This window comes from Lemur catta, chromosome 22 (genome assembly GCF_020740605.2).
Source record: "Lemur catta isolate mLemCat1 chromosome 22, mLemCat1.pri, whole genome shotgun sequence".
Taxonomy (NCBI): Eukaryota; Metazoa; Chordata; class Mammalia; order Primates; family Lemuridae; genus Lemur; species Lemur catta.
Genome location: NC_059149.1, coordinates 27,823,824 through 27,836,112, shown reverse-complemented (window position 1 = coordinate 27,836,112; position 12,289 = coordinate 27,823,824). Strand labels below are relative to the sequence as shown.

At 41.2% G+C, this 12,289-nt stretch overlaps 1 protein-coding gene across 1 annotated transcript; it reads left to right on the top strand.

The window, feature by feature from the left end:
• Positions 1-2,023: 2,023 nt before the first annotated feature.
• LOC123626550 (putative beta-defensin 108A) lies at positions 2,024-7,298 on the top strand. The gene is made up of 2 exons (XM_045535613.1): positions 2,024-2,256; positions 7,012-7,298. Exons 1-2 carry the CDS (start codon positions 2,169-2,171, stop codon positions 7,173-7,175), a joined length of 252 nt encoding a protein of 83 aa, XP_045391569.1. The 5' UTR covers positions 2,024-2,168; the 3' UTR covers positions 7,176-7,298.
• The last annotated feature ends 4,991 nt before the right edge of the window (positions 7,299-12,289 follow it).

The window sequence follows — 12,289 nt, the reverse complement described above, 5'->3', positions numbered from 1 at the left end:
CAATCGCGTGGAGACAAACCGGAAGTCTCTTAATCCACCAAGCGGAAGTAGAAACTGACCCGGAAACGCCACAAGGGAGGGGCACCGCGCCTGCGTGTAGACCACGCCCCTGCGGAACGACCGGTTTCCTGCCGACCCGGAACAGTCATTTCCTGCTGGAGTCAGTTGCGGCATTTCCGGTTCACAACCGGGTTCTTCGGGCCTCGTCGCCCCGTCTTCTGCACCTGGGTCCGCAGTTGGCCTCGGACGCCTCCATCGCTACAGCCACCCGCAGAAGCCTCGGGTCGTCTTCAGACGCAGTCAGGGCTCAGGACGGGGAGCTTCTCCCTCGGGATGGATCCACATTGGGTTTCCGCGGGCGGAGCGCGCATGCGCCAATGCGGTCAAGAAAGGCGGACCCGCACGCCCTCTGCCGGCAGTGGTGTGACAGTGCAAGAGCTGAATTGGAGTCGCTGAATTTCGGTTTTCAGATTTTTCGGTGCTTTAATTCTGGAAGTTCTCAGAATTCAGAATCATTTGATAAATTGTGTTAAAGGTATATTTTGAGAGTCCACATTCTGTCTTTGACCCATTTTTCTGACCTGAAATCTAGCAGGCCATTTCTGCACATTGATTCTATGATTGATACCTCCTCAGTGTGAGAAACTCAGTGTTAACTAAGGAATACGTGACCAGTGAGGACTTTCTCCTTTTGTGGCACTACGAGAGTTTCATGCACGGTGAAACCTCACATGTGCCAGGAGTCTTGCTCTATGAATAATGGATGTCTCATGATTTTTCACTAAATAGCTTCTCCAGTATGACATATTTTGTATTTCACAAGAGGATTCACTGCTGCTTTAAAGCCTTTCTTTTCATATTTCCTGTTTTTCCAACTATTTCTTCATAGAGTTTTCTTGCACACAACAAGCCTGGTGCTTGGAAGAATAGTGTTTCTCCTTATCTACAGACCAATTATTCCCCCAAGTGGGTTTTTTCTCATTTTATTTAACAATAAACGAAGGCATTCCAACATTAATTACACACATAGGGGTTCCGTCTTCTATATGTTCTTTGGTGCCTTTTAAGTCGTAGCTGTTGCTCAATACCTTAAAATTAATTATATTGACAGTTTTGGTTCTCTTGTGTCACCTATGATCAAACCACTAACAAGTTACTGCTACATAGATGTTATTTATACTGGATTCCCTTCCATGTAAATTTACTTGTACAGACTGAGGAATAAGGATACCTGAAGGATCTTTCATATTGATTACAGTGTTTCTTCAATTAAGTCCTATGATGTGTTTAGATTTTAAAACTATGGCTAGAGCCTTGTGAACATTTCTTACATTCATCATTTATAATACCATGTCATCTAACATTAAAATATTTTCAGAAGAGATTCTCAATGTTCTCTTGAGTGTGAATTGTCTTGTGTTGCCTAAAGTTAGTACTTTGCGTGAAGGCTTTCCCCACATAGATGGCATTTATATGGTTACTCTCCGGTATGATTTCTCTTGTGTGATCTAAGGCCAGATTGTTGACTGAAGGCTTTCCCAAACACATGACATTCATATAGTCTCTCTCCAGGGTGAGTTGTGTCATGTCATCTAAAGATAGACCACTGACTAAAGGCTTTTCCACATACATGACAGCCATATGGTTTCTCTCCTCTGTGAGTTTTCTCATGTTGTATAATGTGAAAATATTCACTACAGGGTTTGCCACATAGAAGGCCTTTGTATAGTTTCTCCCCGATGTGAGGTTCAGATCAGGAGTGAGTAGGGTGATTCATTGTTATTAGGGTTAGTTAAGTCTGGGAAGTATTCGCTAACAAAATGTTTAGTCCTTACTTAAACCAACTGGTTTCTCGACATAGCCTAACTCATTGTAACTTAATGTAGATGGATGTTTATTCACAAACTAATCTTTTGCCAAAACATTTGTAGCTTATGTTCCCATTTAACAAGGTTTTCTGGTCAAACTGTGCGCCCACATCCTTCTAATGAACTGAATGTCCAACAAAACAAGGACTCTCAGTGTTCCCACAAGAACCATTCTGCACACATAGAGCAGCTCTGTCCACGAGCATCACTAATGAGCACAGACGGGCACTTAGTATCCAGACAGAAACATTCCACTGGCGCTAGAGAGCCGCAGACGGAAGTGTTCTCCAACTCCTGGAAATGAAGCCAGGCCTCCTTCTCTCTGCAGCCATGAGGATTCCTGTTCTCTTCTTTACCATTCTCTTCTTTATGAGCCAAGTTCTACCAGGTAACAAAATACACTTTGCAGAAGGCTTGGTAAGAGTAGAGTGCCTGAGACCTTACAGGGATCCAATATGCAAAATGAAATCACCATCACCTATGAGCTAAAAGGGGGTTTCATAGGGAATCTAGAAGACCCCTCAGCCAAGATTCCTGCAGCCACCTGATTCATTAGTTCTCCACAGCAACTTTGTTAGATGAAATGAAAGCAACTGTGTTTCAAGTGCTCAAAACCCTCTTTACTCCATCACTAAATGTGAATTTAGTTAGGTTTACTAGCAGTTTCTAGATCTTGACAACAAAAATATAGGGTATTATTCTACTAAATATTTGTCTGCAAAACTACTTCCTTTCAGAAAAAGTGATTTATGCTAATTCACTGCTGTAGGAGCTACTTCAAAGCCAGAGAGGTCTCAGGCAGAAGGGACTGGTGGAGGTAGTGGGGTGGATTACTGTACTCTAAAAGATTACTGTACTCTAAGAAGTCTTCATACCATTACCCCATAATACTGATGGTGCCTTGGGCTTGATTTTGTCCCTTAAGGCTCCATCCCAATTCCTGGCTTTCCCTCTTCCTTTTCAACATCTAGTCTTCTAATGTAGAACTTAAACAGAAGAACCAGAGAGGAACCTGCAACAGAGTGTATTCTGCATCCAGCATGCATGTGTGAATAACAGGTGTAAGACACCTTGCACAGACATGCTTTGCGGTAGTGTGTGCAGGACGTTTTGCTTTTACCCACGGAAGTGACCAGATATCGAAAATAGATCTGGATATTGCCTGGAGTTCCTGAATATGTAGATCCAAAAAAGAATAAGCAACTTATTGCCTTACATCAGGTGGAATATCTTCCTATCTTTTCGTAGAATTCAGGAACTTGAGGGTTGGGAAGGAGTCAGAAAGTGGTTACAGATATGTGAGAAGGTGGACAATTCTTTTATATTTTCAGGAACTGTCAATGGGTGTGCTTTATGTTGTTTGAAAAAAGACATTACCCAACATTCACAACAGAAAATATGATGGGAGGCATGCCTATTCTTGGTGAATCCAGACCTTCCTGTCTTAATCTGTGCTGGTAACTTTTGAAGGTCTATGCAGTGTTAATGGGAAGCTGGGCCCTCAGGTCTGAGAGATGAGGGGCGGTTTGTGAGATGATGCCCCTTTTGCTTCAGGAAAACTAATCTGGAAGAAGTAAAAGGAAGAGATTGAATTGGGGAGAGAACAGAGGTAGAAAACCAGTTCTGTTTTTCAGATATTTGTTAAGCATCCACTGTATGTGGCGCCCTTACAAGGAAACAAGCAAAGAACAAAAACACAGGACCTCTGACTCCCAAGAAGCCATAGGCTGGTCGCTTTGATGGCTGTATAGTCCAGGGAAAAGTTAGCAAGCTCCTAAAACACAGCATGGGTATAGGATGAAAAATGAAAAAGAGGTTTTATTAATTAGAGCTATTAGAGAAATAATATATGACCAAAAGAAAGCCAAAACCCACAAGTAACACAAGGCTTGAAAGCCTAAGGCAAAGTCTTAGGGATCCTAGGTCAGGCTGTGGAAGGAAAATCATGGCCACAGTGAATATGCAGAGTATTTGAGCTGTCCGTCCCAGGCTTTCCTCTGCACCTTTCCCTTGGTAATCGTGTGTGTGTGTTGTGTGTGTGTTTAGTCTTTGCATGTGTGTGAAGTGTGTCCTCCATTCCACGTTCCACATGGGTTTGGGGAGGAAGGACAGGCTGATCGGGAGCTACACCCCCATGAATGGGCTAAGCTACCCCACCACAGAGCTGATATGTGAAAGACTCACTGAACGTTTTATAAATTACCTTAAAATGCTTTCATTTTTGTGAAGAGAAGAATGAGTAGTTTTTAAACAAATGCATAAGTATTTTTCATAAAACAAAAGAGCAGTTAGCCTCGTTACAATTAGCAGAGAAGCTATGAGGACTGCAGACGCTGTGAAATCAGTCACTGACAAGATTCTAAAAGGCCTTAAAGATGACCTAGCTGCTTATTCTTGTTGTATAGAGGAAAAAATTAAGGCCCTAAAAAGTGAAGTGCCTCCCTCAAGAGTGGGCTCCATACCAGAGTGAAGGCTTCTCTTTCCTTCCTGGCTTTCCCTGCACATCCCACCCTGGGTTCTGTCGTGCTGCTTCTGCCGTACGACTCCCTGAAGTCTGGTTAAAGGGGACGCCACATGCAGTTATATTAACTCAGTAGCACACAAAACTGGTGACTTCGACTTAGAAGATAATTATCCTTCTGATTGCTAAAGACCCATCTGCTCGGTACTTATTAAGTAGTCACCCTTGCTAAACGTATGGCTTGGATTTTAAAACTAAGTTTAAAATATTTTAAAATATATGTTTTGTACTCATATCCCCAGAAAAATCGATGCTTTTAATCAAGCTTTAAAACTTCCAAATTTAGAAAACCTAATTCATTTTTGTTTGTTTTCATAGTCACCCAATCAAAATAGAGCCAAAATGGAATGCAACAAGACTAGAGAAGAGAATACAGGACTCTGCTAAAGACAGCAGTCTGCATGGAAGGTGGGGTCCTCTCTGGGGGTCCTTAGGTGGACATTTGCAGCAGGACTGCAATTTTTTTGAAAGGCTGGGGGAAGAGAGGAGGATACAGAGAGTGAGGAAGAAGAGGAAATAGAATGTAGCTCAGGATCCCCAAGCTTTAGCTCTGTCTCTTCCATCTTCCTCAGTAGATCACTAGGTGATCTTGGTCTTCCTTTCCCTTGGTCTCATTTCTTCATCTATAAGGTAAGTGACTAAGCAAAATAATGTGCACTGTTTATTGTAACTCTAACATTTGTTTCTAAAGCAAATAGCTGGCAATGACAGTATGCCCACAATATGCAACATACAAGGTTCACTAGCAAAGAACAAATTAAAAACAAAAAAGTTAATAAGAATAAAATGCCCATAATATGACTTGAACTCTTATAAACGAGCAACAGAACACCATATTTTTACAAAGCTCCTTTGCGATTTGAAAATTTAAGCTCAACAGAGCCAGCTGTAGCAAAATAGCACATATGATTCCAAGACTTGTGAACTGAGGGTAATTAATTTCTGCAAACAGGTTATGGGATGGGAAATAGCTATATCTCAATCATTTATTTCTCAGTCATTTGCTGAATACCTATTATATGCCAAGACTTGAGTCAGATTCTAAGATATACATACAGAGAAGAATAAGATGTGATTCCTGCCCTCAAGAAATTCATCATCAAGAAATGAGGTCAGATTCTACACCCACAGTAGAATGCAAGAATTCCCACAATAGGGGGACATTCAAGAGTGATTTTCCACATAGTGCAAGACATGGCAACAGTTCATCCTCTATAGCATACTAATCTCATGTGACTCTTCTGGCTGCACAAGGCCAATTTTAGCCCAAGATAAATGGGCCCTATATATATATATAGTACTTGACTAGTTACAGATAAAAGGACATATTAATATAAAGCTTAAGGATCAAAAACTCAGATTTCAGCTGGTTTCTACCAAGTGCTCAACACTTAGAATGATCATTCATTTAAAATAAAAATACTCTTAAAATTATTTCCCAATTCACATTTTAGGTAAAAATAGGGTGTTGCATATTTGATCTTCACATCCATTAACTAATTCATTTGTGACAACTGAAGAGGTAAATTCAACCTAATGCATTTGGATTTCAGTTCAGTTCAATTCAATAGGCATTTATTGAGTGTATCATAAATGCTGTGTACTGATTTGAAGCTATTGAAGAATCAGTCTCTGTGTTCCAGAATAGGAAAAATAATTAGAAGCGCTGGTTTGGATACCTCTTTTGTTGTCAGCAAAGAGCTACAGAAGTTGTCATGGAAATGGTACACTTTGTCACACCTGGAGTCTGCTCAGAATTAAAGCACTTTTGAAACTGTGGCCCATCCTCAGAACAGTGAGACCTTAGGACATAAATCCAATACTACTCAATGTTTTAAACTAGTTGTTCAGCCTTTAAGAAGAACTTGAATGTTTCACTCCTAACGTATGCAGTGGTGTCTAGAGCAAGACTGCAACCTCAAAACCAGCAGCAGAGAGGTGAGGAGTAGATGAAGCCACAGGATGTAACAAATACAGACACAGACGTATTTGTGTGTTAAACATGAAGGAAAAGTTTTCCCTTCTCTAGAAAAATGTCCTTTCTAACAATTTCCTTAAAGTATATAATTGTTTAGATCTATATTTCAGTTCTACTTTTGAAAGATATATATATATATATATATATATATATATATAACCTAACATACATATTTGTGTATAAATGTGTATGTGGAGAGAAATCAGGGGGAGAAAGAGAGAAATATTATTCTTTTCTAAAAGCTTTCTTCTACTCTAGGAAAATCAGCAGTATAAGACATGATGTTAAAAACAAACCAGTCTCTGCCATGAGTGACAGAAGAAAATAAGGAGTAAGACAAATACACAGGAGTGTACATGCCCTGGAACTTAAAAGGCGGTGGGGGTGAGGGGTGGGGGGGCTTCTCCGCTCCAGCCTTTTGTTACGTAGGTGCATCCAGTATTGTCAGATTCTTCAAGAACACCAAAAGATTCAAATTCTTGTGTAACACTAGATTATTAAGTATTCATTTAAGAAATCAAATAACAATGCAACCAAAAACATCCACACAAGATTGTTTCCAGACACTGTACCCCACCTCCATGTAATTCAATGAAAATCCAGGGAGACTAACAGATGGTGCAATAACCCTCTTCTGTGTCCAGCCAGGGGCGAGTTCAAGGAGATCTGTGAGCGTCCAAATGGCTCCTGCCAGGAGTTTTGCCTCGAAACAGAAATCCACGTTGGGAGATGTTTAAATAAGCAACACTGCTGCCTGGCCCTGGGGCACCATCCTGGCATTGAGAGTACTACACCTGACCATAAATGAAGCTGGAGGCTTTTATTCTTTTGGATGTTTTATATTCTCCCTCTTTGCCTTTGTCTGTCCTTTTCTTTCCACAGGGATTCTGAGTCCTCAATAAACAATAAAGCAAAGCTAGCAAACACAAAACTTGTTTTAAAAATTCATATTATATATGATCACTTGATGACTGCTTGGTTCCCTGCAAAATCCATCCTTCTATCTGGTCTGGATGCCCTCCTGGTTGAACATGACCTGGGGGAGGGTGGGGAAACTTTTATTATAGCTATTTTGTTTTCTTTGAGACAGGATCTCCCTCTGTCACCCAGGCTGGAGTAGGGTGTCATGATCACAGCTCATTGTAGCCTTGAACTCTTGAGCTTAAGCCATCCTCCCTCCTGCCTCAGCCTCCCGAGTAGCTGGGACTACAGGCAATCACCATCATGCCCAGCTCATTTTTTATTTAATGTTTTGTAGAGACTGGGTCTCACTGTGTTGCCCAGGCTGGTCTGGAACTCCTGACCTCAAGCAATTCTCCCACTTTGGCCTCCCAAAGTGCTTGGATTACAGGCGTGAGCCACTTCTGCAGCCTCTTCAAAAGCAGTGCTCTGGCTCTGTCTATGAATTCCTGCCAGAGATGCAGAGAATTTCTCTAGTTCCTGACTTTCACTGGGCATGACCCGTCAGCATTTTTTTCTGTGTCATGAACCACTGCTTTGCCTTCCTATGGCTACTGCAACAAATTAACACAAATGTGGTAGCTTAAAACAACAATTTATTATCTGTCAGTTTTGTAGGTTAGAAGTTTGGCAGGAACCTCAGGGGGCCAAAATCGAGCAGTCGGCAGTCAGCTCCCTTCTGAGGCTCTGTGGTTGCCTTTCTCCACCTTTATTCCAGCAACGGTGGGTTAGGTCCTTCTCACATCCCATGACTCTCAATTCATCTGCTTCCTCTTTCATTTTCTTAGGACTCTCATGATTGTATTGGGCCCATCTGGATAATCCAAGGTAATCTCTCTATTTGAAGGTCAGCTGATTGCAGCCTTAGTTCCACCTGTGGTCTCAATTCCCCTTGGCACGTACGGTGACACAGTCACAAGTTCCAGGGATCAGAGCGTGAACCGCTACAGCGGAGAGGGGGCATTATTCTGCCCACCACAGCCACCAAGTCTTTCCTCCACACGTCATCATCTTGTTCAATGTAGACATAGTTTTAGTTGCTTCCTATAAAGACACTCTCATTGATAAGAGTTTTCTTTTGTGTAAAGTTACGGAGGCCTTGCCCTGATCATTGAAAGAGTATAGAATCGAGATATTTACAAGGATATTGACTGGATTTTATGCTCCGCTTTGTCTGATCTGGCCAACAGGGAATGTAAAGTTGTGCCACTTTGGCCCATTCAAACTCTCAGAAAGTCCAAAATGTTGGACTCAAACTCTCAGAGACTTATACAAATTCCGACCACCTCTGCTCTTGTAGAAGTGCCAATTTTCCTCAGAACTACTCGGGAAATTACATCACCAACTGACCCTTTAATATATTGTTGCACTGTATGTTATTTACTCCTTGGGGCAAGCACCTGCCTGGAAGAGAAGCAGCTAGGACAAGTATATTAAGGCCATCGCAATGAATTTCATTCTTCCATTGTTGGGGGAGCTTCAAGGTGGCTGAATAAAGGCCCCAGCACTCACCTCCTCTGCAAAGACCAAAACCGAGAGCAGACAACCACACATTGAACAGAGCACCTAACAGGGAATACTGGGATTCAGCAGGGAAGCGACAGGGAACCTCTGAGAGAAGCAAAGCAGCCAGCCCAGCCAGGACCGACGCAGGGATGGGAGGGAGTCCCCAGCATGGGGAAGGCAAGTGAGAGGTGCCCAGTGGTCCACATCCCACTGCGGACTCCCTGCAGCCTCAGCCACGGGAGAGGCCCTCAGCCCTCGAAGGCCCTGAAACTGGTTTAGGGATCTGCCTGGAGTCCATGTGACATCACTGTCCCAGAGAGGCAGTTCACACTGTGTCCTGTACACTCCCTGAGACCCAAACAGCTGCAGCTTGGCACCATTTGGATAGTCCAGCCCCCACCAGACTATGTCCTGCTATGGGGCTCAACAGCCCCTTCATCTCCACATCCCCGGAGCTCACTGACATCCCCCTACATCCACTCAGAGAGCTGTAGAGTCTCCACTTGGGCTGGACCAGCAGTGCAGCCTGGCCCCCAGCACTCTAGCCATGTAGTGTCCTGTGCCCTGGGGAAGGGGCAGTGCAGGGCACCACAGAGGGTGCAAAAGGAGCCAAAGTGTGCACTTTCCAGAGGCTGAGAGCTGCCTGCCTGGGGCTGCTGCTACCGACAGCAACCTTGGCCCCCAGCAGCAGGGCCACCACACACCTGCTGTCACCTCCAAAGGGCCTGGGGACTGGCCTCCCTGGGCACTGTCCCACGGCCTGAGGACAGGCCCACCCCAACCACCACAATCACTACCACCATCCGAGCAGGCTGTCCAACCACCTGCTCACTGCAGCTGTCACTCACACACACTACTGGGGCACCTGGGCTTAGGCCCACTTGCTGACTGCCACCACCAGCACCCACGCACATTGTCTGCGGCTGGGGGGTTAAACCAGCATCCTGCCACCACCAGTGCCTGCACACTCCATCAAAAATCCCACGCTGACATACAAAGAGAAAAAATAGATGCTAAAAACACAGTATTCAAGACTTGTGGACAATATCAAATGGTCTAATGCATGTGTATTTAGAATCTCAAAAGGAGGAGAAAGAGAGAACAAGGCAGGCGGGATATTTAAAGAGATAATTACTAGAAAACTCTCCAGAATAAGGAAAGACATTAAATCACAGATTCAAAAATCTGAAAAATTGGATATAAAATGCTCCAAGCAGTATAAATCACACACACACACACACACACACACACACACACGTAATATTCAAACTGCTGTAAACAAAGTAGAACAGAAAAAGTCTTAAAACCAGCCAGAGAAAAAAATTGTATACAGAGAGGTAAAGATAATAATTACGTCAGCTACTCATGAGCAACTATGCAAGCAAGCAAGCAAACAAACAAACAAAAAAATGACATCTCTTTAAAGTGCCAAAAAAAATAATAATAATAACCTGTCAACTCAGAATTTTCTATACAAAGAATACATTATTTTAAAAAGTGAGAGAGAAATATTTTTTCAGACAAACAAAACCTGAAAGAATTCATTACCATCAGTTTTCAATACAGAAATGTGAAAGGAAGTTCTTTAAGCAGAAAATATAATAATATTGGACAAAAACATTATCTACATAAAGAAATGAAAAACTATGGAAATAGCTAAAATGAAAGTAAATATAAAAGGTCTTTTAAATTTCTAATTATCTTACAAATAATTTACTAAGTCAAAAATAGTAGCAACAAACATATGTAGAAGTAAAAGATATGGCAACAAATATATGAGGGAGAAATCGGGAGCTTACAGTTGTAGGATTTCTTATACTATATGTGAGGTGGGTTGTGTATTAATTATCTATTACTTCATAACATATTACCCCAAAACTTAGTGACTTAAGACAACATGCTTTAAAAAGACAAAAAGTTAAAATAAAACAGAAGGAAGAAAAACATAGTATCTAATAAGATGATAGATTTTAATCCAACCATATCCATAATCATTTCACTTATGAGTTGTCCAACACACCAATTAAAAGGTAGATGGTGTAAGTGGATAAACAGGAAAACCCAACTATGTTGTGATCTATAAGAAATTCACTTTATATGTAAAAATATTTAGGTTAAAAGTAAATGGATGAAAAAGATATACCGCGTAAATACTAATCAAAAGAAAGTTGTAGCTGTTAGTTTAATATCAGATAAAATAAACTTAAAAACATGAATTATTACCAGGGATGTAGAAGGACATCACATAATAGTACCAAGGTTAATTTAACAAGAAGATATAAAAGTCCCAAATATGTGTGCACCTAACAATAGACCTTTAAAATACACGAAGCAAAGAGAGAGAGACAGAGAAGAGAAATAGCTAAATACGCACTTACAATTGGAGAACTTAACATTTCTCTTTCAGTCATGAATAAAATAAAAGCACATAAGTTCAGTGGAGGCTAGAAGACCTGGAAAATACTAACCAACTTAATCTAACGAATATTTACAGAAAACTTCACATAACAACAGCAGAATAAACATTGAAGTGTGCATTTACCAATATAGACCATGTTCTGGGCCACAAAACAAGTCTTGAAAAAAAAATGATCTAAGTCATACAAAGTATGATCTGTGACCTTAATAGAATTAAACTAGAAATTAATACCCAATGTTTTTTAAAATTCTCAGATATCTGGAAATTAAACAACAAACTTCCAAATCAAAATTAGTGAGCATTTTGAATTGAATAAAAATAAAAACACAGCATATCAAAATGTGTGGAAGAAGGTAAAGTAGCATTTTGAACTAAACTAGTTGTATCCAAATACTTATATTAGAGAAGAACACATTGCTGGAATGTCAATAATACAGTTTTATTTATACTTTACGTCCACTCTCTGAGCATTCTCACCACAAAACTGATCCCTGTGAGGTAATGCACGTGTTAATTAGCCAGATTTAGTCATCCCACAAAGCATGTATACTTTAAAATATCGTGTTGTAGGCAGCAAATACATATAAAATAAAATAAGTTTTAAAAATCATTTATGAGAATTTGCTGTATTCCTCCACCCAGAACACGACCTTCCAGAGTGAGCATAGCTTCCACCCCCATAACTTTCCTGTCCCTTTGAGGCTTGGCACAACTACAGGGCAGATAAAAACCTGGAGGAGACTCAGTCATGCAGAAAAAACTGCATAATTCTCTCTTGTGGTCCAAAGTATAATGTGCACAGAGAGAATCCGATTTGACTCTGCACCTGACATATTCACATAACCCAAACTTTCCCTTGAGTTCATTCAAAGTCAGCTGCAATCTGACAATCCTAGAGTCCAACCTAACCCTGCATTATTAGTTCAAATGGCTAGGGAGAAAGAAAAGTCTGGGATGAGGATTTAGATACTGTAGACCATGTATTTCCAGTGGAGATGGTTTTGCCTCTAGCACATAAATGGACATGTCCGGACATA